Consider the following 26,600-nt stretch of genomic DNA (forward strand, 5'->3'; position numbering starts at 1 on the left):
CTGCAAATACAAAAGCAGAAGTGATCTCATGGATGACAGAGTGTCCACCCACAGGGCATAAGGGGTCACTGAATGGTTTGATGAGTATGAAAATTTTGTAAATCATGTGCTGCCGTCTTTGTCACCAGATCCCAACCTAACTGAACGCCTATGGGAGATTTTGCATTTGCTTTATAACTTGCAGTTAAGTTAGCACGTTTGATGTAGCATGTAAACCTTGTTGAAGTTTCAAAAGGTAACATTCACTGCCCAATCCATATGCTCCATATGTGAAAACACTCAATGTGTTTATGATGGCACAAAAATTATTGCCTTTACATATATCTGCCTATTTAGTCTACAGTGATATAGCCCTGCCTACTTATGCTGAAGAAGAGAGATCATTAACACATATCATTCTTGAAGGCACAGTAATAAAAAGAGCCTATTTAATTCTAAAGGGATAATGAAATTCAGGTGTCAAAGGTGGACATAAAATAAAAAATGCACAAAATAGAAATGTAGGATATGAGCCCTTTAAAACTAACATGGCCTGAGATGAGCGCAGTGTCTTTTCACTATCCAGCTATCAGGTTACTGTTCACTATGAAAACACCCTTCAACTACAAAGTGTGTGTTTAACAGCGCTCCTTCACCTGACTGAAGAAAAGAAGAGGTGATGCAGCACAGTGGTAAACATGCCGCTGTCCCAACTTTTTTGAAACATGTTACTGGCATCAATTTCAAAATGGGCATATATTTTTCAAAAAAACTAATAAAAAAATCTCAGCTATAACATTTGACATGTTGTCTTTGTACTATTTTCAGTAAAATATAGGGTTAAATGATTTACACATCATTGCATTCTGTTTGTACTTACATTTTGTTCAGCAGCTTTGGAAATGGGGCTGTATTAGCATGTAAGATTTTATTTTTTTAGTAGGGAGAATTTATGAATTTTTGAAAGTGTGAATGAAATTTGACATGTACTAATGAATTTTTCAAAAGTGAAAATTATTACATGATTAATGTGATTATATATATATATATATATATATATATATATATATATATATATATATATAAACAGTAGTATGGAATCAATTTCTCTAGCAAGAAATCAATTTGGGTTAAACTCTAAAATGGCTGAGCGTAATGATGAGCTGCTGTTTAGCTTACTTTTCAGATTAAAACATATGACGAAGACATAATAAATATGATGACAGGATATATTCTATAAATATATTATCTTACAAATAACATAACATTAAGAGAAAAGTTTTTAATAATGAGTCAAAGTCCATTAAGAAAAGATCAAACTTGGGTACATTAGCACTTGTGTATATATAGTATTTACCCTTTAAAATCATAATATTTACAGTGTAGTCCACATCTGGATCTGTATATGAGAAGTAGCATATTACGTCACGTGACTAACTTAGCGGTAGTGTTTTGTTTTTACTTGCAAACAAAATTGAAAGTCTTTTCTTGAGAGGGTTTTCTTTATTGATGCAATTATTCATAACAGTTATAACACACATCACTACAACATATATCACGAACGTTATTACAGTATATAGGTTTATATGGCTTTAGCTCATTGGGAGAGTTAACGGGAGGTGCCGGACGTCATTACGTAATGTCACTACGCAGCCAATCAGCTCTCAGAAAGACCGCGCAAAATTTGAAAGTTATCCGGAAACGAGGGCGCTTTCACTGGCAGCAATGTTTTTGTGTACACTCGTGAAATAGTTTTATATTGTCAAGCTGTTTCGATAATTTAGTCTAAAACACTCCTGTGGGTATTTGGTAAGTACTCGTATGCTGTTGAATGCTAGAGTGTGACATTTTTGTCTAACGGAAGCGCTAAAATGACTAATTAGCGCAACGGTCACTAATATCGACAGTAACGACAGCAGCTCTGGGTCAGTGCTGCTAACAGTGAGTTAAATACAGTTTAAACCATTTACGGTGTTCTCTTTACTGTTTTATTTTTGCTTCAGCAATACTATACTAATGGTGTTGCATTGTGTTTTTAGACGTACGACGAGTGGTTTGCCTGCTTTTAAGTTAGCTGCTAATGGGTCACCGTGTTTTGTCTTAGTTGTGTTTTTCGTGATGGTGTCTGAACTTCGTAACTTAGTCTGTAAGATAAATATATTGTCGTTACTTGACGTTTGTGGTTTTGTGACTAGCTACCTTAACTGTGAGGTAATGTTGCTCCGTGCTGACCGTTAGCTCATGGTGGTCAGTCTAAACAGTCCAAATATGGAACCACCCTGCACTGGGTCCTTATGTGGCTAGCCATAGACTAGCTTATTAGCTTTACATTCTTCAAAGCTACATTGACTGTACACTGATTTGCCCGTCGACAGTGTCTGTTCTGCAAAGGCACAGTAGTTCAGATGTGTAGCGTACACTGATCCATAGCCCTGGGCGAGATTGATAAAGTTCATTATTATGATATTTTTCAAATACATTACGGTGTCAAATGACATTTAAGATAGCTAAGCTAGCATTGTAGCAAGTTAATGAACCCTTTCATCCTGACTACGGCTACAGTATCTTGTTTTGACTGGACTGTTTTTTACATTTTCTCCACTTAAAATGACACAAATTGGAACCTTACAGTGTTGTAAACTTTAACCAGACAGAAATAACATTTCCAGTAAGGAAAATGATTATTTATTTATTTATTTATTTATTATTGTTTTTTAAAACATATTGTTCTGGCGAAACAGCCTGAAGCACCCAGTAAATGAAACACTCCAGCTATACTGCAGTTAACTGTCAGGTCCTGGATACCAGGTGTGAAAAAAATAGAATTAAAAAACTTAAACTATTTGGCAACAGGGACACGGCTATTTTATGAACATTGTATTATGTCCATAATGCTCATCAAATATGTCACTGAAAATATTGGTGAAACTTAACAGCAATGTCACCATGTATCAATAACATAGTACATCTGTACAGACTTACTGATCCACTATATTCCCCCAGAAATGTTGAAGTTCAAATATGGAGGACACGGCAGCGTCAAAGATTTGGCGTCAGTGGATCCCATCACAAGTCGCTGTTCACGCCTTAATCAGCTCCTACAGGTAAATCCTTCAGGCCTTTTTTGGACGACAGTGAATATTTCTTTATGCATCTTAATCAGGATTGAGACCTCGGTTTCATTCCAACCATGGTGACTGTACTTATGCTAATTTCAGGTAGCTGTGGTTTATGATGAAGAATCTATTCTGGCTCTGTTCTCCGTCTGATATTGTGTATAATGTTCATGTAGGGGAAAAGCAGTGTGTATAGCTCTGCCGGAGGACATGGGTTGACAAGGGAGAGTCTGCTGGACGCTTTGCTGCTGCTCTATCAGGAATGCAGCTCTCCACAGCTCATGAAGATCAAACATGTGGCAAACTTTGTCCGCAAATGTGAGTTCTTGCTTTGATTGTGAGGATTCAATTGCTTTCACGCAGAAGAGCTTTAGTGAGGGTCAGAGACTGATGTTGCATGATTGGGTTACAAACGCCATTTCAACTCATCCAAAGGTATTGGATGGAGCTTTATCTATCCAGAGAACTCAGTTCCACTGCTCCACAGTCCAATGCTCTGAGACTTTATACCTCTTATATACCCTCTTAGGCTCATGTGTGACTGCTCCAGAGTGCCCCATTCTAGTTCTTGGTTCAAGCAAGTTAACCAGTCTGTGCTAGCATTCATCAAAGCAGTATGAATTTACTCTGTTACTCATATTAGTAGATATTTTCAAGTTTTTCTTGTGTATGTTCGTATGTGTCAGTCTCTGACGTAGTGGCTGAGCTGCAGCAGCTGCAGCCAGGTAAGCGGGATTTTGAAGTGAGAGGAGTGGTGGGCCGCGGGCGATTCGCAGAGGTGCAGGTGGTGAAGGAGAGGGCTACGGGAGATATATACGCTATGAAGGTCATGGACAAGAACTGCCTCCGCACTCAGGACAATGTGAGTAACTTATACACACAAACATGCCTTCTGTTTTCTCACACAAATGCCTGCAACTGGACATTATATATTGTATTCATTTTGGGGGATACCCAATTTTCTCCCTAATTGTAGTTGTTGTCAGTTCCACCTGCTAGCTAGTTCTCCATCACACAATGTTACCAAGCTGGAAATGTGAAGTCTGGCTCGTACTTCCAGCTCCACCACATCTTTGTGAGCTGCTGCTAATGCAACGTCATTGTACGGCTCAACATGTTTTGGGGAGAACACTATCTACCAATTCTGTTACATTAGCTAACCTGCGCCCGTGCCAGGGGCATTCAATGAGGGGCAGAGGGAGGACTGCTCTCCCAGCGAGGCCATTTATGTTCTATAGGACTCCTGGCCATGGATGGATGTGGCATTGTCAGGGATCGATGTCGCAATGACCAGTGCAAGATCTTTATTTGACTTTTAATTGTTAGATTGAGGATTTGTTACGTTTGGACAATAGACAAAATACAGGTGACAAAGAATATGTAAATGGAGTTGTAATTGTCTGTAATCTGCAGCCACTTTGTTACAACACCAGCATTGTCACAGTGTGGAATTGGCATTGAAAGAAAATGCTACAAATGTATTTTTCCATTTACAAATCCATCATGCTAAAGATAATGATCAGCCATGTATTTACCATGTTATGATAGTTTGCCCCCTTCCCTTCTTAATTGTTGTAGATATTTGGGAGCCTTGCTAATTCTCAAAATTGCCTGGCTCTTGCTTTTTAAGCAGGCTTTCAGTTCACTGTCTTTCATCTAGGTGGCGTTCTATGAGGAAGAGCGGGCCATCCTGGCTCTCAGCAGCAGCCCTTGGATTCCACAGCTCCAGCATGCGTTTCATGACCAGGATAATGTCTACCTGGTGAGTGACCGCTTCTGTAACTTCATGGAAATTGCACTTTGTGGCGTGCTTCATGACAAGCACAATTAGTTCTTAAGAAGTTGAATCAGATGAGTTGGATCCTGTTGTTGTTTCTCAGTATGGAGCATTGTCAAATAATGCTATATAATGTAGAAAATGCATCATGTAAAACAACCAAGGGTGTTTTATATTGTGGTAGATCATTAAAGCCGTTGCCATTCTGTCCCAAGACTGTAGCCTATTTTCTGCTCTCCAGATATACACCTGTAGAGCCTGCAGGTCAGTCTTTATGGAATGAATGGGCTATTAGTGAACAGTGTTATGGTGGGTTGTGAGAAGTAAACTCTTTTTTACTCAGCTTCAGTGGGGGTCTTTAATGGACGCTGTATCTGAAGCTTTAGTGCTACAGTGCTCTGTCTGCATGGCTGCTTAATTCAGGTCGCACCAACCTAGAGAAGGAGAGAATAAAAGCCTTTTGTTCAGTTTTGAGAAACGGAAAGAGAGACTAAAATTACTCCAGGAGAATATGAATGAAAGAAAGGTTAAAAAAAAGCAGTGGCACAAACATTATAGCTTCAGATACCTTTTTACTTTTGCTGCCATTTTAGTAGGTCTACCTAAACTGCGTGCTCGTGTGTTTATAATGGGAGTGAAAAGAGCTCCTAGCATCTGTCATAGACACAGAAAATTTGAGATGTGCACAGAGCTTCTCTTGTTGTGCTCCTTGTGACCAGCAGAGGGTGCCTTAGCCATCTTTTATTCTCAAGCCTTCTCTCTGAAGTACTAACACTTGCATTCAGATCTTCTTCCAGGCTCCCTCACCACAAGAGTCTTTGATCTAAAACATTGCACAGCTTCGCTTGAAGCCTACACCAGATTATATTTGTATTAAGGGGTATGAATGGTTTGTCCTCACATAACTGGAAGAAATCTGCAATTTCATGATAACCCGAGGGGATGCTGATATCTGGCTCCAGCTCTTTTCCGTACCAGTCCTCAGGGACATTGCGCCACACCACATTGGGTAACAGGCTTAATGGTAGCTGACAAATGAAATAGATTACTGTGGGTGGAATAGACCTTAGCTGGTTATGAGGGTCTCCAGTGACTCAATGGGTACTAGTGCTGCCACTAACAATTATTTTTATAATCGCTAAACATATTGACTATGGATGCTTTTCACTACAGCCTGACCGATATAGGAGTTTTAAGACTGATACTTTTTAATTTTTTTTTATGTGTAGTTATTTAAGAGTTCTCACCAAGACAACATAAATGCAATTTAAAAATAAACTTGCAACTTTGGAATTTCACACTATAGTGTTATTAACACAGGCATACACCAATCAGGCATAACATTATGATCACCTCCTTGTTTTTATGCTCATTGTCCATTTTATCAGCTCCACTTACTATATAGGTGCACTTTGTAGTTCTACAGTTACAGACTGTAGTCCATCTGTTTCTCTGCATACTTTGTTAGCTCCCTTTTACCCTGTTCTTCAGTGGTAAGGACCCCCTTGGACCCTCACAGAGCAGGTACTATTTGGGTGGTGGATCATTCTTAGCACTGCAGTAACACTGATGTGGTGGTGGTGTGTTAGTGTGTGTTGTGCTGGTCTAAGTGGATCAGACACAGCAGTTTCAGTGCAATTAATTCAGGTTTCATTGGAATGAAATTCTCCTTGGATAAACATAAACAGTTTTCATTATTTGAAATATACTGTTATTTCTCTTTGTCCATTTTGCATAAACCAGTTACTTAAAGACAACACAATTCATTTATTTAATGTCAGCATATTTTCAGTTTGTTTGTTGAACAATCCCTATCATTCCATACATGCTGTTCTTTTTCAATGTTTGCCTGATTGTGGACTGAACACTGACCTTATCCAGAGGAAGACAGGTCTGCAGATCCTTAGATGTTACCCTTTGGGGTTCTTTGTGATCTCCCAAAATATTCCACACCTTAGTCTTGGAGTCAGGGAAGGGTAACAAGGGTGTTGAATTTCCATTTGTACACTGTTTGTCTAACAGTTGATGAGTGAAGTCCAAACTGTATGGAAATTGTTTTGGTCCCTCCATTGAGGTCCTAATGAGCATTGACAAATAGTTTTCTGAGGTCCTCAGAAAGGACTGAGACATGGCATACACTTACAAATGTGTGTGGTAAAGAACAGCATTTGATGGTGAAGTCTCAGGTTGAAGTTTTTAAAAGGGTAGGATCAGTCACACTCACACCTGATTGTCATTTAATTAATTGAATCTCCCGATCCTAATTATCATCTATACAAGACTGATAATTCTAAAGGTTCACATGCTAACTACCAACAAAGATATTTAATGTTAGATCACTGTGTTTAATAAATGGATGAAAAACTATATAATTGTTTGTATTATTTGTTTTATTGGGTTCTCTTTGTCTATTGATATGATTTAAATGAAGAGCCAGTCGTGTTTTACGTCACATTTATGTACAAATTTAGAAAATGATTAAGGGTTCACAAATTTTTCAGCGGCACTGTATGTATATTGCTGAAATTTTTGGCTGAAATGCTGACAAGCAGTATCGTGGTTTGTCAATATCGTGGTATTCTGGTATAGACAATGGTTCACCCAACACTTTTTTCAGAACTGGTTTAATTAGCTGAGCAGAACATCCATTAAACCAATTCTGATTCTGAAAAGAATAGTGACTGTACACAGTCACAGTTGATCATTGATTTAGTAGTTAAAGTGAGCGGTGGTTGCTGCTTACTGACATATTACGTAATTAGAGGATTTTAGTTTATTTGTGTGGCTGGAATTTGTAAATTACCCTTGAGACTAATATATGAGTCTATATATATAAAAGAATATATATATAAAAGAATATATATATATATATATATATATATATATATATATATATATATAGTCTCATGGGTATATATTTTTTCATAATTTTCATATGTGGACCCCCTCACCACACCCATTGCAGATGGGTTAACCGACACACACACACACACACACACACAGAGTGGTACTGTGTTTGAGAAGCCCCTGCTCATTATCAGAGGGTTGTGCTGAGATTTGAAAGCCTGCAGGATAGGAGTAGGAATCTCCTGAGAGTAAACACAGACAGAGCTAACTGCACAGGAGTGATTTTCTCATTCAAGCCCCAAACCCCCCCGCACTCCCACCCAGCCTCAATATCACCCTTTCCCCAAGCTGAGGCACACCACATAGGAAAATATGCGTGTGCAAAAGAACTGCCTTTGCTTGAGCATTGGGCTCAAAAGACCCTCGCTACCTAGTTGCTAGGTAACATGGACTAGAATGCTGCGGTTGCCGTTTATGGTCTGCCAGTTTTGCCTCCCATTCATGGTGTGTGTGTGTGTGTGTGTGTGTGTGTGTGTGTGTGTGTGTGCGCGTGTCCATGAGAGAGAGAGAGAGAGTGTGTGTGTGTGTGTGTGAAGGTGTGCGTGTCCATGAGAGAGTGTGTGTGTGTGCATGCTTCACACAACAGTGCAGCTAGGGTTGCCAGATTTCAGTCTGTCTGTGGCGGGACACACACATTTATATAGTGAAACCTTTGTAATATTAGGCCCGGACTGATATATTGGCTGATATATTGGCTGATATATCGATGCCCCTGCTAATAACATCCAGTTTTGGATTCGACACTGGTGGGATTTAAACTCTAAGATTGTTGTGCCAATAGTTTATCCTCTTGCCTGCTAGTCGTCACTCAGCAGACATATTTCTGCTCACGTAAAACACCGTTTCACCTGTGTTATGTGGTTTAATAGCCAAGATTAAACCATCCTAAATGTAGTATACAGCACTATCGCAAATAGGATATTTAGCCATATGGCACAACGCTAAGGTAGGCCACAACTAACTCTTTTTTAAATGTCATGATGCTTCTGTTGAGTGTAGCACCATGGTTATATTTTAACTGTCGGTATGCTTTATTAACTAGGGTGTCAACTTTGTTGATTGTTGTTTAAACTATGCATGTGAACTTCAAACTTACTCTTTATTTATTACAATTTATAACATTATGTAAGGCTGTATTTTTCTGTTCAGTAAAGCTTACAGCTTTGTTTTATTTAAAATGCAGTGCTGTTTTAAAGGTTTTTAAGGGACGTAGTTGTTTGGTAGTTAATGATTACGAGTATTAACGGCTGGTTCGAAAGTCAAAAGAGTTTTCCAATGATTTTTCTAAATCTCTCCAAAAGCCAATTATAAAGATATAGACAGTTATTCAGCATTTGATGTGAAACGCTCTGTTTGAGCGTAGAGAAACCTACCAAGTCAGAGTTGTTCACAGTGGTTGCAATAGGAACCAGACATCTAAAGAGTTTAATGCTTCTAAAAGCTACAGCACAAAAAGTTATTACATGATGTGTCTATGAATACGCTGTCTGATGTTCAAGACATTGTTCTATGATATTTTTGAGAGAAACTTTTGGGCTTTGATGTACATGTGTCTCTCCACCATTAATGGATTTAAACATGTAAATCAAAGTAGTCCCCAAAGAAAAAATTTGTTTTCAGATTTACCACTATTTTACTATTCTCAAAAGACACATGTAGGTTAACTGGTGGTTTTGGATAGTAAATAAAATGACCATATTTGTGTTGTACACATTGTGACCCCTGGTTCCTATCACCACCACAGTAAAGAAATGAGTTTGTAAGTTTCTCTGGAATTTATCAATTTATATAAAATCTGGATGGCTGTGACAGGTCTGGTTGTTGATATAAGCTAGAATAGAATGCAGCTCTTTTAGATTGTGATTTTGGTATGAAAACAATTCATCTTTCAGCCCTAGCTCCCAGACAGAATCCATGTGAGAGTGAAGCAGGATGTACGCACACACGCACACACACACGCACACACACACACACACACACACACGCGCACACGTACAGGTTTCCTTTGACTGCTGCAGTCCTGTAGAATGCCCATTCTGAAAAGCTGGTGCCTCAGTGGTAGAACTCTAGCCTCAGGCTGTTTAACATTGATGTTGCTTTGTGAGTTTGTGTGCATGCGTGTGTTTGTGTGAGCTCATGTGTGGAACAGTGTGGCTGGAAAGGCTGGGCTGAAGGCTCGTGCTCTGTGTGTGAATGTGTTTGTCTGATGCGATGTGTAATCAGAGCGCCATCACGCCACACTGAATCAGCCATATCACATCCAACTGCACTCCGGATGAGGCAAGCAGCTGCCATGCAGTCTCTCAGAATAGACCAGATCACTCAGATCAGACGTGTTTTCTGATTTGTTTGTTTCTAAGAGAGAACGTGTGCATGTCAGGGATGTAAATCTCTGACCAAGGCAACAATTTGAGTCGTTTACAGTTCTTCAGGAAATTATTCAGTGATTCATACAATCTCAGTTTTCATCCTAAATTGATTCTAGGGATGAACTGTAATATCAGAATCATACAGATACACTAAATAGGCAAAAGTGTGGACACTTGACCATCATACGAATATGAGCTTATTGGACATCCCTTTCCAAAACCATGGGCATTAATGTGGACTGTTTACTGGACCGATGGATCATGCTTCGTTAGCTGACGCTTGGCATTGCGTGTAGTGATCTTAGGCATGTGTGCAGCTGCTCAGCCATGGATACCCATTTCATGAACCTCTGGATGAACAGTTCTTGTGCTGAAGTTGCTTCCAAAAGCAGTTTGGAACACAGGACAGGCGATTTTTACGTGCTACGTGCTCTACTGCTTCACTGATAAGCTGTTGTTTCTCCTAGACACTTCCATTTAACAATAATAGCACTTACTGTTGACCAGGGCAGATCTAGCAAGGCAGAAATGTCATGATCCCATAACAGTGCCATGTTTAAAGCCACTAAGCTCCTCAATATGCCCCATTCTATTGCTAACATGTGTCTATGCAGATTGCATGGCTATGCGCTTGAACCTGTTAGCAATGAGTGTGGCTGAAACATCTGAACTTAGTTATTAGTAATTAGGAAGGGTGTTTATATTTGTTTGGCCATTTAGTGTATTTATTAAAATTATAATATTGACATCAGACAGATGTTCAGATTTCACCATGATAATAATAATAATAAAAATAATAATTAGCAAGCAACAGAGAGGCTATGAATAACCTAAAAAGTGCACAGGCAAACCAGTATCTTCATAGCAGTAAGGTCGGATGGGTTCTAGGTAAGACAGTAGACAAATTTGTTTACTGAAAAGCAGATGCTAATGGGATGGGCCTGAAGAGTCCATACCATCATAATTGGGTGGTCATGGCAAAGACAAGAGGTTCACCTAGCAGGCCGCTTGTGCATTGTGGGAATCGGGAGGTCATGCAGTCATGCTGCTGCTGTTTTATGGAGGTTTGGCTGACAAAGTAGCTTGTTTATTAAGTGAGATGAAATCGGTTTAGTCATGTTGGATTGCGACAGAGCGATTTGGCACCATGGTTTTTGGAAGAGCTGTCAAATTTGTGATTATTGGATATATGCAGTCTGCATTGTAGTGATGAACTAGATTAAGTTACATAAATTTGTATTTCGAACAAATAAATAAATAAATAAATAAATAAATGAATCCTCTTAGTAGGCCACCTTTTGTACAATTGGTAAGCAATAAACGGTCCTGTGATCTGAAAAGCTGCTTTCATTACTGTTTTTGCAATTGGCAGTTGATGGAACGAGAACCACTGGGGAGCACTGCGCTTTCTAGAGCGATTTGTGATCGAAACATTCCTTCTACAGCAGCTGATTTAGCTTTGCTTGGCTGTGGTGTCAGCCACAAACCGTAGTACACAGAGTTTGAAACTGGCTAGGTGAGCTTTACATTTCTCTAATTAATAATTTTTTTTTGTAATAAATCCTTTAGTTGTTTAGTGCTTGTGAAGTACTGACAGTTGGATCATCACCTTCAGATCAGTGCATCACAATACATGCAAAACATGCACATGCACGTCTGTGTGTGGGAGTGAGAGTCCGTCTGTCTGTCACAAAAAAATGAAGATGAGGAGATACTGAGAACACGTTCCTTCGGAGTGAGTGTGTTTATCTTAGTCATCCTCTTCACGTGGCTGATGGGCTTTCTGAATAATGCAGAAGTGGGAGTTTTGGATATTAGTAGAATGATTATGATAATGAGTCTGCTTTTATATGCACAGATTAGGTTTCTGATTTTCTGATATAACCTAACCAAAAAGCATGAAGCTCAGGCGGCTCCCTCGCACGTCTTTATCAAAACCATTTATTGTTAAATTAGTTCTTCAGACTGAAAGTTTTGTTGTAGGCCTACGGCATGGTAATAAAACATTCATTCACATTTAATAATTCACTGTATATGTTTCCATGTTATTAGATTTGCACCAGATCTGCCTGCTGCAATTGTAATAAAGCAACCTTCACTGAGACACATGACTGTGTTACAAGACTGCTTTTGAAAGTCGTTCAGCTGAGTGGATAAAACTTTACGACGCAACCTCAAGAGGCCATTAGGTCAAACCAGCGTTACTGGTCTGAGAGCATAACCAGTTCTAATTCAAGTAACATTCCCATTGAACTGATCTTAAAAGTTGTTCAGTTTTTCTTCTGCCATACATCTGCAGTTGCTTGGCATTTATGTATTGTTCTGTCTAAGCGTTTTTTCTTTCTTTTCACAGCAAACTTGCTATTAGGCCTGTCTCACGGTGCTGTTTAAGCCAGTTAATTAATTGGCTAATTAGCATTTGCGAGGGTAATTGTGAACAATGATTTGACCGTCTCCCCATCTCTGATGCTAGTGATTAAACGTGAATGAACATGCTCAAGATGGTTTCTCAGCGGACTGCCAAGCGCTCATTAATGGCTGATAAAAGGGCAAATGTAATTATTATTATTGGTCTTGTAGTGGAATTATAGCCAATTACTTGCCACCTTATTTTTGTTTATACATGCACTGACGTCAGATTTTACGTCACCAGCCTTCCATCCACACATTTTTATGCATGTTTTAATATATTTAATTAACGCTTTACATCTGTCGTGGCTGTCAGTCAAGTTAGGCGATTTAAATGTCCATAACATGGCAAAAGTGGTATCAGTGCATCCCTATTGAAAACTAAAAAGACAGAGACAGTAACAGTAGCCGTAATGCTACTTCACATGATTAAGCTTTAGTCAATTTATTATATTTAAGAAGAAGTGAGTTATAGGCTGCGGGTGTGCAGTTAATTTTAACCTATAGCAAAAACTACCAAACAGTTCCAAAAACTACCAAACCATAGCAAACCATAGAAGTTGGCATAGAGCCTAGCATTATCTGCTGTGCTGGAACGGGTTCTTGGATGTTTGTATATTGCATACGATATTAAATGCCCAGTGAAAACAGCAAATATCAAATACATTTGTTAAAATTCATGTAATAATTTACATGGGCTGGATACATGTTTTCGTGATGAATTGTGATGGAAACTGTTTCCAAATAAACAACATAAATACAAATGGAATAAAATGATATGACTGTTCACTTGAATGCAAAACACTGCAGGTGACAGTAGGTACACATGGACTTATCATATTAAAGAAATAAAATATAAGTAATATTAAGCAGTTAACAGACATAACCTGCTGCAGCTGATTAATGAGCATTTCCTAAACCATTATGTTTGCCAGTGCTTTGTGTCTCGACGCTCATATGATTTAACACATACAGCCGTAAAATTCAACAAGAAGTTGCTCAACATTAAATATTTCTCTGTAGACTTGCTGCCTATTTATCAAAGTGTTTTACGAACACGAAGTGGAGAGTTTTATTCTCCTGCAGAGCTGATGGAAACTCTTAATTTCTAACTGTGCGTAATTCATTCATTTCTTTTTTGCAATATTTCAGTTATTCACTTGAATTTAATTCGATGGCTGGCTGGAAACCAGTCTAATATCACTAATCATGTAAGCAGTTAGCGGGAGGTACAAGGAAAGAAAATGTGTATCAAATTTCATTTACAAAAGAACAGTGGCTACTTGATATTTAAACGAACTCCAATTCCAAATAAAAAAAAGAAAGTTTTGTTGAAAGTAAATGTTTTGCCCAAATCTTTCAGCCCTTTCAACCCTGGAGCAGCCAGTAATGAGGGCTTAGGTTGCTGTCATACGTCACCGTCGCCCACCCAACTCCTGTGAATGCCACCACAAATGGTTCTGAGATGATGTAGTGCCAAACACATACTTGTTCCTGCTGTGTCATTGATTATTTGAAAATTTGATTTCCATCACTATTTTTCACATTACCCCTTTATCGAGAAACCAACCTTTCCACCTAATCCAAGCGTAGAAACTTTTTTGGGGATTTTTTTGGTTTTTGGTTCTGAGTTTTCTGTTCATGGAAAACCTCTTTATTCACAACGATTTCTGATTGAGAGAGGCACTAAAGCAAGCTAGTAAGCAAAACTAACTCTGTTTAATGGATAACTGATTTACACATATTATAGCCATATTTTAGCTGTATTTGAAGAGATGTGGAGAAGTACATAAGACAAAATCAGTTGGGAACTTCTGGCGTAATGAATATTAGACAGCTAGCATCTTTAGCCTTTAAACCTATTTTATGCTTACTGCACTTCAAAATGCAGTTTTTCCTAGTTAACAGGGAATTCCTGGTAAGAAGCTATTCTTGGTAACGCTCACTCTCACTGGATGGTTTATCCATACCTTGGTGGTTCCCAGACAGGCCTCACAGACTTAACACAGCATTAGGATCACTTCATTCTAATCCTTCTGCTGCAGGTCTTTAATAGAGAGCTGTAAACAGATGCGCTGTGACCGGGGACAGGTTGTGTGTGTCATGCTGTAATCTCTCCTGAGCGTACAGTGTTATTTGTATTTGTACCTGCAGGTGATGGAGTACCTGCCGGGAGGGGACCTCATGGCTTTGCTGAACAGATATGAGGATCAGTTTGATGAGCCCATGGCTCAGTTTTACCTGGCAGAGCTGGTCCAGGCCATCCATGCCGTACACCAGATGGGATACGTGCATAGGTAAGATGATTTACATCTCTAAGTTAGAGACTTACAGTACTGTGCAGAAGTCAGAGACCTCCATTTCATTTATTTAATTTCTAATCATATTGACAGTTCAGTACATATTATTTATTTTTTAGCATCAAAAAAAAGCAGGCAACATATTTAATTGTCTTTATTGTCTAAGGACGGGATATCTGACTGACTAGCTGAAATTAGCCAGACTTCTTGCTTGTTAATTTTAGGGCGTTTTGAATATGGCAACAACATCATGTCACAATTCTTAAAGATATTATTTGTGATACGCAGCATGTATCACAATGTTTAGACATAGACATGATGCACCAGTTGTGCCACATTTAAAAACTGCCATTAAAACTGATTTTTGTTTAATGTTTCACATACTGTATTGCGCTACAAGCAAGTATACAGTAGAGATGAAACGGTTACCGGTTTCACGGTAAACCGCGGTAAAATTTATGGCGGTTAGTAGTACCGTTTGAACTTTAAAGTATCATTAAAACCGCGGTCGATTACCGCGGTGTGAAAACTCGGAGATATTTCAGCCTTCTAAGAAGACCAAGTCTGACGTTTGGTCATATTTTGGGTTTTATAAAGATGCAGAAGTAAAGTTAATTGAAGATGACCACCCTGTCTGCAGAACATGCCGAAAGAAAATAGCGGCGAAAGGGGGCAACACATCAAACTTTACGAGTCATTTCGCGACCCCCACCCGCTACTTTTTAGAGAATGCAAGGTTAACTTGAACGTAGAAGTCCGTGGGGACTTCGAAATAGAAGAAATGTCACGGTTTGTGTGGTTTAACTTGCGCTTATGGTTCGTTAATCATATAAAATGAAGCTTTTAGCGTCAAAAAAAAAGAAAAACAATCGGTGAATCAACTGTGAATCGAAACTAAAGCTTTTAACACATTTCTGTGGAGCAGAGTCTCCAAAATGAGCTCTGAGTTAACAGTCACACGAGCTCCTGAACGAGACGCTGCAGAGGTTCAATCTGCGCAGCTCCCCTTTCTCGTCTCACTTGCAGTGTTTACTTTCTGAGAAGAGAGTAACACCGTCTCAAATCACTCAGTGTCCCCTACATAGTGCGCTACTGTTCAAACAAACACGATCATCATTAACAAGCGGCTGAGTTTTAAATAGGGGATTTGTAACCTGTTGTTAATGTTGATTATAGATGACTTAGTCGAACGTTTCACGCACTCTTTGGGTGAAGGATTTGCTATTACATGATCCACGAAGTGCACTACATAGGGAAGATAGTGTGCTTTGGGACGGGACCCCGCGCGAGTAGACGCTGTGTGCTGATTTTAGGAAAAGCAGAGTTTCAGAGATTAAACTTTAGGAGTGTTTCTGCCGCAGCTCAGATGCGCGTTAATTTTAAGTTATGTTTTAGTTTTAAAATGCTTTCAGAGAAGCAGCTCCACAGGTGAAGACACACTGTGAGTTCTACACTGTCTGCAGCTCACAGCGCGGTCACGCAGTTCCTCTGTGATTTTGGCTGTTTTTCCTGGTGCACTGTGTTGATTAGTGGTACAGCGCCACAACGGCACAATAATGCTGCAGTTGCAGTTCAGACAGAAATCCCCGAGTGCAGCACTTCTTAGAAGTAGTAATTTTCCATTAAGACCCACCTCAGAGTTGGTCGAGATTTAATTCTCTATGCAGGGAAATCCCTAGTTATTGTAATTAATAATAATAATAATAAGAAGAAGAAAAAGAATAATAACAGTAATAATAATAATAATAATAACTGTAATAATAATACATTTGCTATTCTTTTGTTTACAGAGTATTACAAGTATTGTAAGTAATACAAAAGTAATACTAAAAATGTATTTACCTTATTTTTTAATGTTTATGCAAACAAAAAGTGCATATTGCTGCCAATTCTATTTGTGTTAATATAAAAGTTGGTGAAACGAGTTTCAGTTTGTGTATCAGTATTTATTTTTTAATTTATTTTACTTTTCAAAACATTTGAACAATATCGCGATAATACCGATAATCGTGATAATTTTGGTCATGATAATCGTGATATGAAATTTTAATATCGTTTCATCTCTAGTATACAGGACTAATTATGCTCTCTTTTTTATTGAAACACGCAGTTGATCAGTGTTTTTTTAAGTACTGACAATATCGACAATACAAAAAAAAAAAAGTCATACTAACACGATAATAAAATGTGTCATGATAACGATAAAATATCTGTCTTATTGCCCACCTCTAATCTCACCCTACCTTTGATCTGGGTGGTGAACATAATCAAGTACTTAACCGCTAGAAATTGAACTTTGTTCAACTCAAAGATGAGGCGCCCAGCATGCAAACTGCGTTACTACTATAGAAATTAGTACCACAAAGAATATGTCCATTGTGAACCCCCAAATATTTCAACCATAATTAGAATAACTGTGTGTTAAACTGTCTTTTACTTATTGAGATAATTTATTTTTATTCTATGTTCTATAACGTATGATGTTATTGGGCATCTTCATCAGTGTTCTTAAAAAATGACCACTTCTAGAGATATCCAAGTGCTTTCCAAATGGATGAGATTTATTGTCCGAATGGTGCACCTTGCTGCATGACCAAGAAAAACGTATCCCTCTATTATTCTCGCGATGAATTTGCGAATTATTATCCCAATATAAACCAACGTAAGGTTGCAAATCGCAGACTTGCCTCATAAAAGCACACAACAAAAATCAAAGAGTGTAGAGATCACACTTATTAAGAAAATAATTAACTAATTAAGGGAAAGTATGGCTTAAAAAAATACTGACTGCAGCAAAAAATTGGAATCATTAAGTCAAAACATTTCCTAACGTTTAATTCTTGCTTAAAGCATACGTGAATTCTATTTCTTTCCCTTTTTGTTTCTATAACTCTTTTATTCCTTCTCTCTCTAAGGTCTTTCTTACACTCAAACTACTCCCTCTCTTTCTCTGTTGGCAGAGATGTGAAACCAGAGAATGTTCTTATTGACCGTACGGGACACATTAAGCTGGCGGATTTTGGCTCTGCTGCTAAACTGACTGCAAATAAAACGGTAATCGTTTACAATCAGAAATGATTGAGGAATTGAATCTAAATGAAAAAATAATAATATCTTGTGTTTGTAGTTTATAGTTTGAATATGAAATGCATGCTGATACTTAGTAGTATGGTTGTGTATTAAAGGGTCACTGTCATGGAAAATAAGAGTTTTATGTAGTATGTAGACAGTTTTGGACACATTGTTCAATCCCTCTTCCATACAGTCCATTAATGAAAACTGCTATAATAAAATAAAATAAAACAAAATAAAGTTATAAGGAGTATTTTAGCTGACAGGACAGCCTATCAGAAAAGAGGTCTCTTACCTTTATCTTTCTTAAAGGCACAGTAACAAAAACAGGCTGTATAATTCTGAGTGATAACAGCTTGGAAAGTGGTCATGAAAAGAAATAATTATGACTGTTTGGAAGAAAAATGCACCAAATGGACTCCTTAAGAATTTAAATAAATGCTACAAGATCAGTGTCTGCTTGTGTGCTGAGTGCAATTATCTGTAATGATGAAGTTTTGATGATGATGAAGATGATGATGATGAGATGATGATGATGATGATGATGATGTTGATTGAGTAATCGCTGATAAAGCTGATGCTGTGCTTTAGGTGGGCTCCTCCAGGCTTCCAGTGGGCACTCAGGACTTTCTGGCCCCAGAGGTTCTCTCTGCCCTTAGTGGGGGCCCTCACTGTAGTTATGGTGCTGAGTGTGACTGGTGGTCTCTGGGGGTTATAGCTTATGAGATGATCTACATGAAGTCACCTTTCACCGACGGCACCTCAGCCAAAACCATCAACAATATCATGAACTTCCAGGTAAGACCATCAGCATCAGCTGCTCTCCTGCTGTGTCGCTCAGTCTGATGCATGTCTGTGAATACAGTAAGTAGACGGATAATTAGATTTGGCAGGTATTTCAAACTAATTATTGATGATGTATATAATATGCAGAACATTTAGGCAACGCTGGGCTACTCTGTTACGGTGTCTGCATTTTATTAATTTTAGCTACGTTTGTAATGCTAAAGTAATTAATTTTATGTTTTTCTGTCATTTCTAGTTCATTTATACATTTTATAAATGTTTATTAGGGTTGCATAAATAGAATGGACTACGATTCAAAAATCAGCAGATTTTTTCACACTAAATTTGGGTACTGAGGACATATTTTTTTGCCCTGAAAGAGCAGAGTGTTTAGGTGACTCTGGTGTCATGTGCTAAAATGTTTTATATTTTATTCATTTTACTTTTTTTGTCATGCTTATTACAGAAATAAACATTACATTTCTCTGTAATAATAGGCAGATGCAGTCCCAGTTTCTAAAATTAATATACAGATCAGCCAAAATAAAATATTAATAAATTGGCCATTCACACTTTAGAAGCAAAAAACCTGCTGACCCTTGTCGTGCATCTTTAGTAACTAACGTTAACTAACATAAACTAGGTAAGTGCCCTTGATTTGAAAGCTGTGGTTATACGTATAATAAAATTTCTTTGCATAATTAAATAGGACTCATTGTGCTCCCCGTTTGTGTAGAAAATTATTAGTGGTAAGTGTGTGGACATTTGTTCTCTTATTTACTGTGTGGTTCTTTCTGTCCCAGCGTTATCTAAAGTTCCCTGAAGAAGCCAAAGCCAGTTCGCAATTTGTGGATCTTGTACAGAGTTTGTTATGCGGGGCGCGGGATCGGCTGGACTACGAGGGCCTGCGCTCTCACCCCTTCTTCTCCAGTGTGGACTGGAGCAGCCTCAGACATAGTAAGACTCACCAATGCCAACTTAAGAGAATGTAGCTAAGCTGTGCAGTCTGCGAGAACAGCTATAGGCTGTTTCCTCAGTTCGAAGGCTTAGTGTAATCACATGGACTGATGGACTGATTGTTTAAGGTCAGTTTAAGCCTTGTCTTCTTTTAAACATACTCCATCAACCTCAGTATTGGATTGAAGGAGACAGACTTTGCACTAAAGCGGAATGCAGGGGATGATATTGAGACTGTGGAAGGAATACACTATAGCTGTTGGCCATTCTTTGATATGCGCCCCTAATGATCTTACTCTTGTGTGTGATTGGAGGATTTGTTCTTTAATGGGCTGTAATGGGTGGATTTTATGGTGTAATGGGCTGTTTTTTGTGTGTGTTTGTGTGTTTGTGTGTGTGTGTGTGTGTGTGTGTGTGTGTGTGTGTGTGTGTGTAATAAACAGATTACTGTGCAGATTAGGAAGGCAGTATGAAGTTAGAGGCTGAGACTCTGAATTAAGCAATTAAGCCTTAGGCACGTAAGGCTGAGTGCTCTCATATCCTCTTGATAGCAGAACCACTGCTGGAGACCAAATGTGTACAAGGCTTTTAATGTACATGGCTTTTAAATTTGTAGATGGACGATGATACGTGCCTTATTTTGTGTTATCTTTTAACTTTACATACCGTCAACAATCAACAAGAACATTCTTCATGATATTGACTTTTCCCAGAGGGAATTTCTATGCTATTAGGCAGGTTATGAAGCATGTTCATGTACCCAAAGGGACATCCAACCAGCGTCTGCTTACACAATACAACACATTTTACAATTACAGGTACACAAACATGTTTGGCTTTCAAACTGTTTTATTTAAGGATGTGCCTTTTGGATACTCACTTATTAAACAAAAACTTTGGCCAGCAAAAAATATATCCATCTGTTGTAAACACATTTACTCACAAATCCAGACAGCTAATGTTACTGCTAGGTAACCAAATATCACGTCTGTATTTATTAGCCTCATTGGCTATGCTAGCGGTCAGGATTTCTTTATTGCTGTGGGAGGGCAGTTGTTGCATGACATATTTGCACAGTGCATGTTGGGTACTGTAGTAGGAGAATGCTACTGAAGAAAAAAAAACACAAAAAGGATACAAAATCTTGAATTCTTTCAAACTGATGAGGCCAAGTAATGCAATGCTCTGCTACAGAATATTACAGAACAAATAACAGTAAGTGCTAGTTTTAGGCTGGAAAGCCCCTTTAATATAGAACTCTAGTACTGCCTCTTCGGATGAGCTGACACTAAAGCTGTTCATTAAGGGCTGTTGTGGAGGACTCTTCGTCTTCCACACAAAGTCTTTTGTCCGCAGTGGACAGTGTGCCAGCATGTTAGTTTGTCAGAGCAATATCTTTTCATTATTTCTGGACCTAGCTTCAATGAATTGTCAGCTTGTATGCTTTCTCTGTCTTCTTGTAAAGTAATGGAATAGTGATTTCAGTATTCGAATACTGACACCTGGACCTGTTAACTGAGTCCTCAAGTACCTGTGCACATCCCTGGTTTTTGTTGTCAGGAGAATAAATAGTTTTGAAACCATTTATGTCTTTTTGATTGTGGATGTCATTTAGTATTTTGGAACTAAACTAATTATATAATTAGTTATTAAGGTTGCAACTTATTGTGCAGTAAGTACTGTTGATTATTTAGTAAATACTATGAAACTAATATGCAAGATATAGAAGTTATGAGAGTGAGAAACTGAAATGTGTGACCATATAGTGGTCTTTAGGATTTGAAGGCTTAACACACACAGAATAATAATGAGATTGATCCAGACTGGGAGGGCGCCACATCCTACCCACTAGAGGGAGGACGGGAGACTATTCTGTGTAAATTATGCATCTGCTTAGTGGTAAAATCAAAAGAGGTGGCCACTTTTAAATGTTTTTCACCATTTTTTGTTTACTTATGGTTTTGACATTAGTATGTGGATAATACTACCGTACATTGGTTGTGATTATTGTGGTGCAGAGCAAGATATTGTAGAACATGCAGAAGATACATACAGTTAGTGGGACAATGTTTCTAGAAGAGTTCTTACAGGGTTAAAATTGGTGGAAATCCACATCACACTATAGAATGTCTAATAAAAATGTAGTGATGTTTAGATATGATAATTGCATGGAAGGTGTTTATCATCTTGTTGTTCATGAAACCACAATATAGGAACATTGCATCGCAAATTACATTATGCATGCATTAATGCCAGTGTTGCAGTCAGTGAATATACCCACATCCAGCACCTCACACTCTGTTCTGCTTTAGTCCACACCTGCTTTTGGTTTGTTGTTTAAAATATGTCAAAGAAATGTACCGATCAGGAATCAGTAGCATAGTTAGCATAGAGGTGGGCAGTATGACACTATTTTATGGTTATTGTGATAAATTTTGTTAAGGTGATGAACAGTATCCCGTTCTGAGTGTACTATGGATATCATGAGTACTTTAACGATACTGACCAATTGCATGTTTTATTAAGAAGGGAGCATAATTAATCCTGCTTATTGGGTTTGGTGCAGTGCATTATATGAAATGTTGATCGAAAATTGTTGAGTTTTTGATTAGATTTTTTTAAAGGTGGCACTACAAAGTATCGTGATAAGATATTTTTGCCATTTTGCCCCTCCCTAAGTCAAGGTTTGTATTGGTATCAGAATAGTACCAAGCCCTAGAAATCAGTCTGAATTTTTAACTTCTCTATATCTGTAACCTAGAATGCACTGTTCTCTTGCCAAAAAAAGACATGGATTAATGCAATTTTTTACATTCTGTACACTTGTCTTTTTTTAGAACTTATTTGTGATGCAACATGTGCGACTTGACTGAAACTGAGTGAAAATGTGATCATTCCTGAATGCAGCAGCAGATGCCCAGCTCCACAGCAATAATTCATGAACTGATTTCTAAACGCTTGTTTTACTCACAGTAGTAGTTTAAATATTTTTTCTGTTTATTACAATATTTGAGTCATGCTGCAATGATGACTTGTGGAAGCTCATGACAAGTTTCCCTCTTTTTTATCCTGTCAAAAACGATTGCTTCAGGGTTTTCAACTGTCTGTGTGTTTGTGTGTGCATGACTATAAAGATGGTGATGTTTGCGTGTTGTCAGGAGGAAGGATCCGTTATTGACCTTGGCGTGTAATTAATCAGTCGGTCATGCTAATTCTGCTCCAAGTAATTACAGCAGATCACAGTAACCCTGCACTGCCGCAGTTAACACACTCATTATAATCGCACAATATTTATAAACGATTTGCTCGTTATGTACTTTCACTTGCTTAATCATTTGTGTGTCTGTGTACAGTACAGTGCAAAAGTCAGAGACCACCCTTCATTTATTTAATTTCCAGTCAAAATGGCTTTTACAAGTACAAGTTATTTTTCAGCTCCTTCACAGAGAGAAAAAAGGCAGAAAATGTATATTTAACTGAAAATCCTCAACAATTAAATATAATATTACATTTTTCAGTATTAAGTGTGTTCACCCTTTACCTTTTACAGCTTCATTTTTTTTTTCAGGAGACTCGCTTTCAGTTTTTCAAAGATATTTGCCGATAATTTGTCCACACCTCCAGAGGTCAGTCTTAGAAGTTGGTTACATTTTTAGCTCTTCACAATCCACGTAATCCCAAACACATTCAGTGATGCTTAGGTCAGGACTCTGAGGTGGACCGTCTGTTGTTCTGAGAACACCAGCAGCTTCCTTTGTTTGAGTTGAATATTTTCTTCTTTTTTTTTTGGCTATTTCTGTTCCTCAATCAGGGCTTCTTGACAGCCACACATTCTTTCATACCTGTAGCACTGAGTTGTCTTCTCACAGTGGAAGGATGGAAAGAAACACCTGTGAATTTTTTTCAAATCTGAAACAAGAGTAGAGCTTGATTTCCCCCCCCTCTCCTCTAGTAAAGATGAAAGCATTAAGTACAGTTTATATGATGGTGACAGTTTTGGTGGTCTATCTTGCCTGGTTGTAAGGAGTCCCTTTTTCTCTGTCTCTGTTAATTATTTGTTTGTTTGTTTTTTCTACATCTTTCCTTTGACTTTCACCTTCCTTATGCAAGTTAATCTTTCAATAAATGTTGTAGGTTGTAGTATATCTTTATCTTTAATTTGGTCACTAAACTGTAATTTGTGTAGTAATCAATTTGCTAGATGTTTGAGAACTGAAGCATGGTTTTACTCATGTGTTTTTCCTGAGACCTGAAGCTGTTTTGTCTGATGTGTGAAAATTGACCCTGTGGTCTGAGGATGTCTGAAAATGTACACCGTACTTAGTGTGGGCAATATGGCAAAAATATATCACAATACTTAAGGACATTTTTACATTAAACGACAGGTGTCATGATATTTTGACATTGACACAATACACTAGTAGTTCCACATTTAAAAACTGCCATAAAAGACTCTGGTTACAATGATTTTGTTCAGTATTTCACATCTTGTACTGCTCCATGTCCAATAAACATGTCTAATTATTCTCTCTTTGTAATGAATCATGTAGTTGTTCAGTGTTCTGTAAGAAACAGAACAAGCATATTGTTCATAACCGTAATATTTATCTCAATACTGATAAACTATTGTAATATTTCCCACCTTTACACTATAGGCAGTACCATACAGGCGGTTTAATCTCATCTCTGCTAAGTACAGTAAGCATGGTATTAATCTAGGATATTACCCAACATGTTTAAAAGTTCAGTTATGTTCATGTGGTAACACTTTCTATGGTTTACGTGAAATAAATCAATAAATGAATAATTTTTTTATTATTTAAACCAGTGGTAGAAGAGTTTCCACCATTACTGCAGGCTGTTACCATGGTAACTCAGGCCTAAATTAATATCTTATACTCATTGATGGTTTTGACTGAAAGGCAAATAAATGATGAGTTGTGTTTTGCACAGTACTGTACTTCCACCGGCATTGTTTGACGAAAAAATTTGTTAAAGCAGACTCTAAATGTCATTTTGGACTACTGATTATTTTACTGTAGCATGTTATCTCATATTGTTTTATATTTAGTTTCTCCTCGCCATAATGATGGCTATTAATGTCACTACATAGTAAGCAGCGCTGACTTCTAGTTTTATTTGGCACTTTGGGTGATGGATGAGCCAATTCGGGTCAGTTTTGGACAGAACTTTGTTGTATTCATGTCAACCACATGATGTGGTTCTCAGGCTTGGGTCAGTTTTGGTCTCAAAACATGAAAATGTGGTTCTGGTTAGGCTCAGACAAGATTTTGTTCAGATTCAAAACATGATAATGTGGTTCAGGTCGGGCTCAGATAGAATACTGCTCGGCCCAGGTCAGTTTTGAAGTTAAAACGTGAAGCTGTGTGTCTGGTTGGGTTGTTTTTTTTTTTTTTAAGGCAAATATATGAATACTGATGTGATTCCGATAGCATTGTGCATCCCTAGAATATTGTGTGCAGATCCAGCTCAGGGGTTCAGGCTGTGACTCAGACTGATTAGCTGAGGCTGCTGCAGTGAGAAAGTGTGTGTGTGTGTGTGTGTGTGTGTGTGTCTGTCGCTTGAGAGGGAGGGAGAAAGATTTTGAGTTACTGCACTAGAACCTCATCACTGAGACCCTCTCTCTCTCTCCCTCTCTCTCTCTCTCTCTCTCTCTCTCTCTCTCTCTCTCTCTCTCTCTCTCTCTCTCTCTCTCTCTCTCCCTCCCCCCCTTTCTTTCTCACCCGCTCTGTTTTCATCTCCGTCCTCTCTCACTGCTTGCTGCTCTCGCTCTCCCGCCTTTTCTCTCTATCCCCCTCTGTTTTCATCTCCTTTCTTGTTCTCCACTCTCTCTCTCTCTCTCTCTCTCTGTCACTCTCTCTCCCCGTCTCTCTCTCTCTCTCTCTCTCTCTCTCTCTCTCTCTCTCTCTGTCACTCTCTCTCCCCGTCTCTCTCTCTCTCTCTCTCTCTCTCTCTCTCTCTCTCTTTCCCCTCATCTGCTCCTCTTCACTCCAGCCGTCCCTCCCTTCGTTCCGTCGCTCCGCGCTGAAGATGACACGTCCAATTTCGAGGAGCCGGACAGGGCCCCCCGGCCCGCAGCCCAGCCGCAGCTCCAGCACCCCCCGGGCTTCCAGGGACAGGACCTGCCCTTTCTAGGCTGGTTCTTCAGCCGGGCCCTAACTGCACTGGCCAGATCCGAGTGAGTACCTGAAGACACATTACATACGCTTTCACTTGCTCCACTTTTGAGTTGTCGTATCAGAGGGAACGTGGTAGGTTGCGGACAAGGCTGCCATGCATCGCCACGGCGACTGTCACCAGGCGACATCGTGGGTGAGTGTCAGTCTCGCTCGCTGTATCCATGCAGATGTTGCTCTCTGCCAGCAGCCGTCTTAGTGTTTTATCTCTGTCTCTCTGTCTTTCTCTCTCTGTTGTGATGAATGGGAATCGTTGAAGCTGAGTGAAAGCTCCGTGAATAAAAACAATAAGCGTGCGAGAGAGCATCTATGTGTGAAATAGAGAGCGCACCGATGCTTCCAGTGCTGCTCTCATGGCTCATCTTGTATCTAATGAACGTGTTCTTCATGTGAACACAGTAGAATGGGAATCCCCATTTCATGGTGTGCAAGTCCTCATCACAATCGTTTTGCTGCGGATTCTTTGCCTTTGCTCCGATGTCGTTTAACTGAACGTATTTTTAGAGTAATCAAAATAATGACAAAACAAAAGCCAGCTGTTTGCATGCTCTTGTTTGCCTGCTACTAACTTTGCCCTGCAGGCTTTTGTTGATTGATGGCCATGTTAGCATTTTTGCTGTAAATTGAACTGTCGTTGCTGTGTTGGTGCTGTTTTGCGTATTGATATGTATTTCCTTTTTCATATCTCCACATAAGTGGTCTTGGTTGTGTCCATGTGTGTGAGCCTGCTT

General features: G+C 38.7%; 1 protein-coding gene across 1 annotated transcript in view; it reads left to right on the forward strand.

The window, feature by feature from the left end:
* Positions 1-1,674: 1,674 nt before the first annotated feature.
* Positions 1,675-26,600, forward strand: part of cita (citron rho-interacting serine/threonine kinase a) — a 155,375-nt gene continuing 130,449 nt past the window's right edge. Inside the window, exons 1-10 of the mRNA XM_036580388.1 lie at positions 1,675-1,788; positions 2,983-3,083; positions 3,272-3,413; positions 3,782-3,957; positions 4,756-4,857; positions 14,712-14,854; positions 17,818-17,911; positions 18,521-18,727; positions 19,519-19,672; positions 25,688-25,871. Coding sequence (XP_036436281.1) covers positions 2,985-3,083; positions 3,272-3,413; positions 3,782-3,957; positions 4,756-4,857; positions 14,712-14,854; positions 17,818-17,911; positions 18,521-18,727; positions 19,519-19,672; positions 25,688-25,871 — 1,301 coding nt within the window. The 5' untranslated portion in view covers positions 1,675-1,788; positions 2,983-2,984. The remainder of the gene's footprint in view (positions 1,789-2,982; positions 3,084-3,271; positions 3,414-3,781; positions 3,958-4,755; positions 4,858-14,711; positions 14,855-17,817; positions 17,912-18,520; positions 18,728-19,518; positions 19,673-25,687; positions 25,872-26,600) is intronic.

Source organism: Colossoma macropomum, unplaced genomic scaffold (genome assembly GCF_904425465.1).
Source record: "Colossoma macropomum unplaced genomic scaffold, Colossoma_macropomum, whole genome shotgun sequence".
Taxonomy (NCBI): domain Eukaryota; kingdom Metazoa; phylum Chordata; class Actinopteri; order Characiformes; family Serrasalmidae; genus Colossoma; species Colossoma macropomum.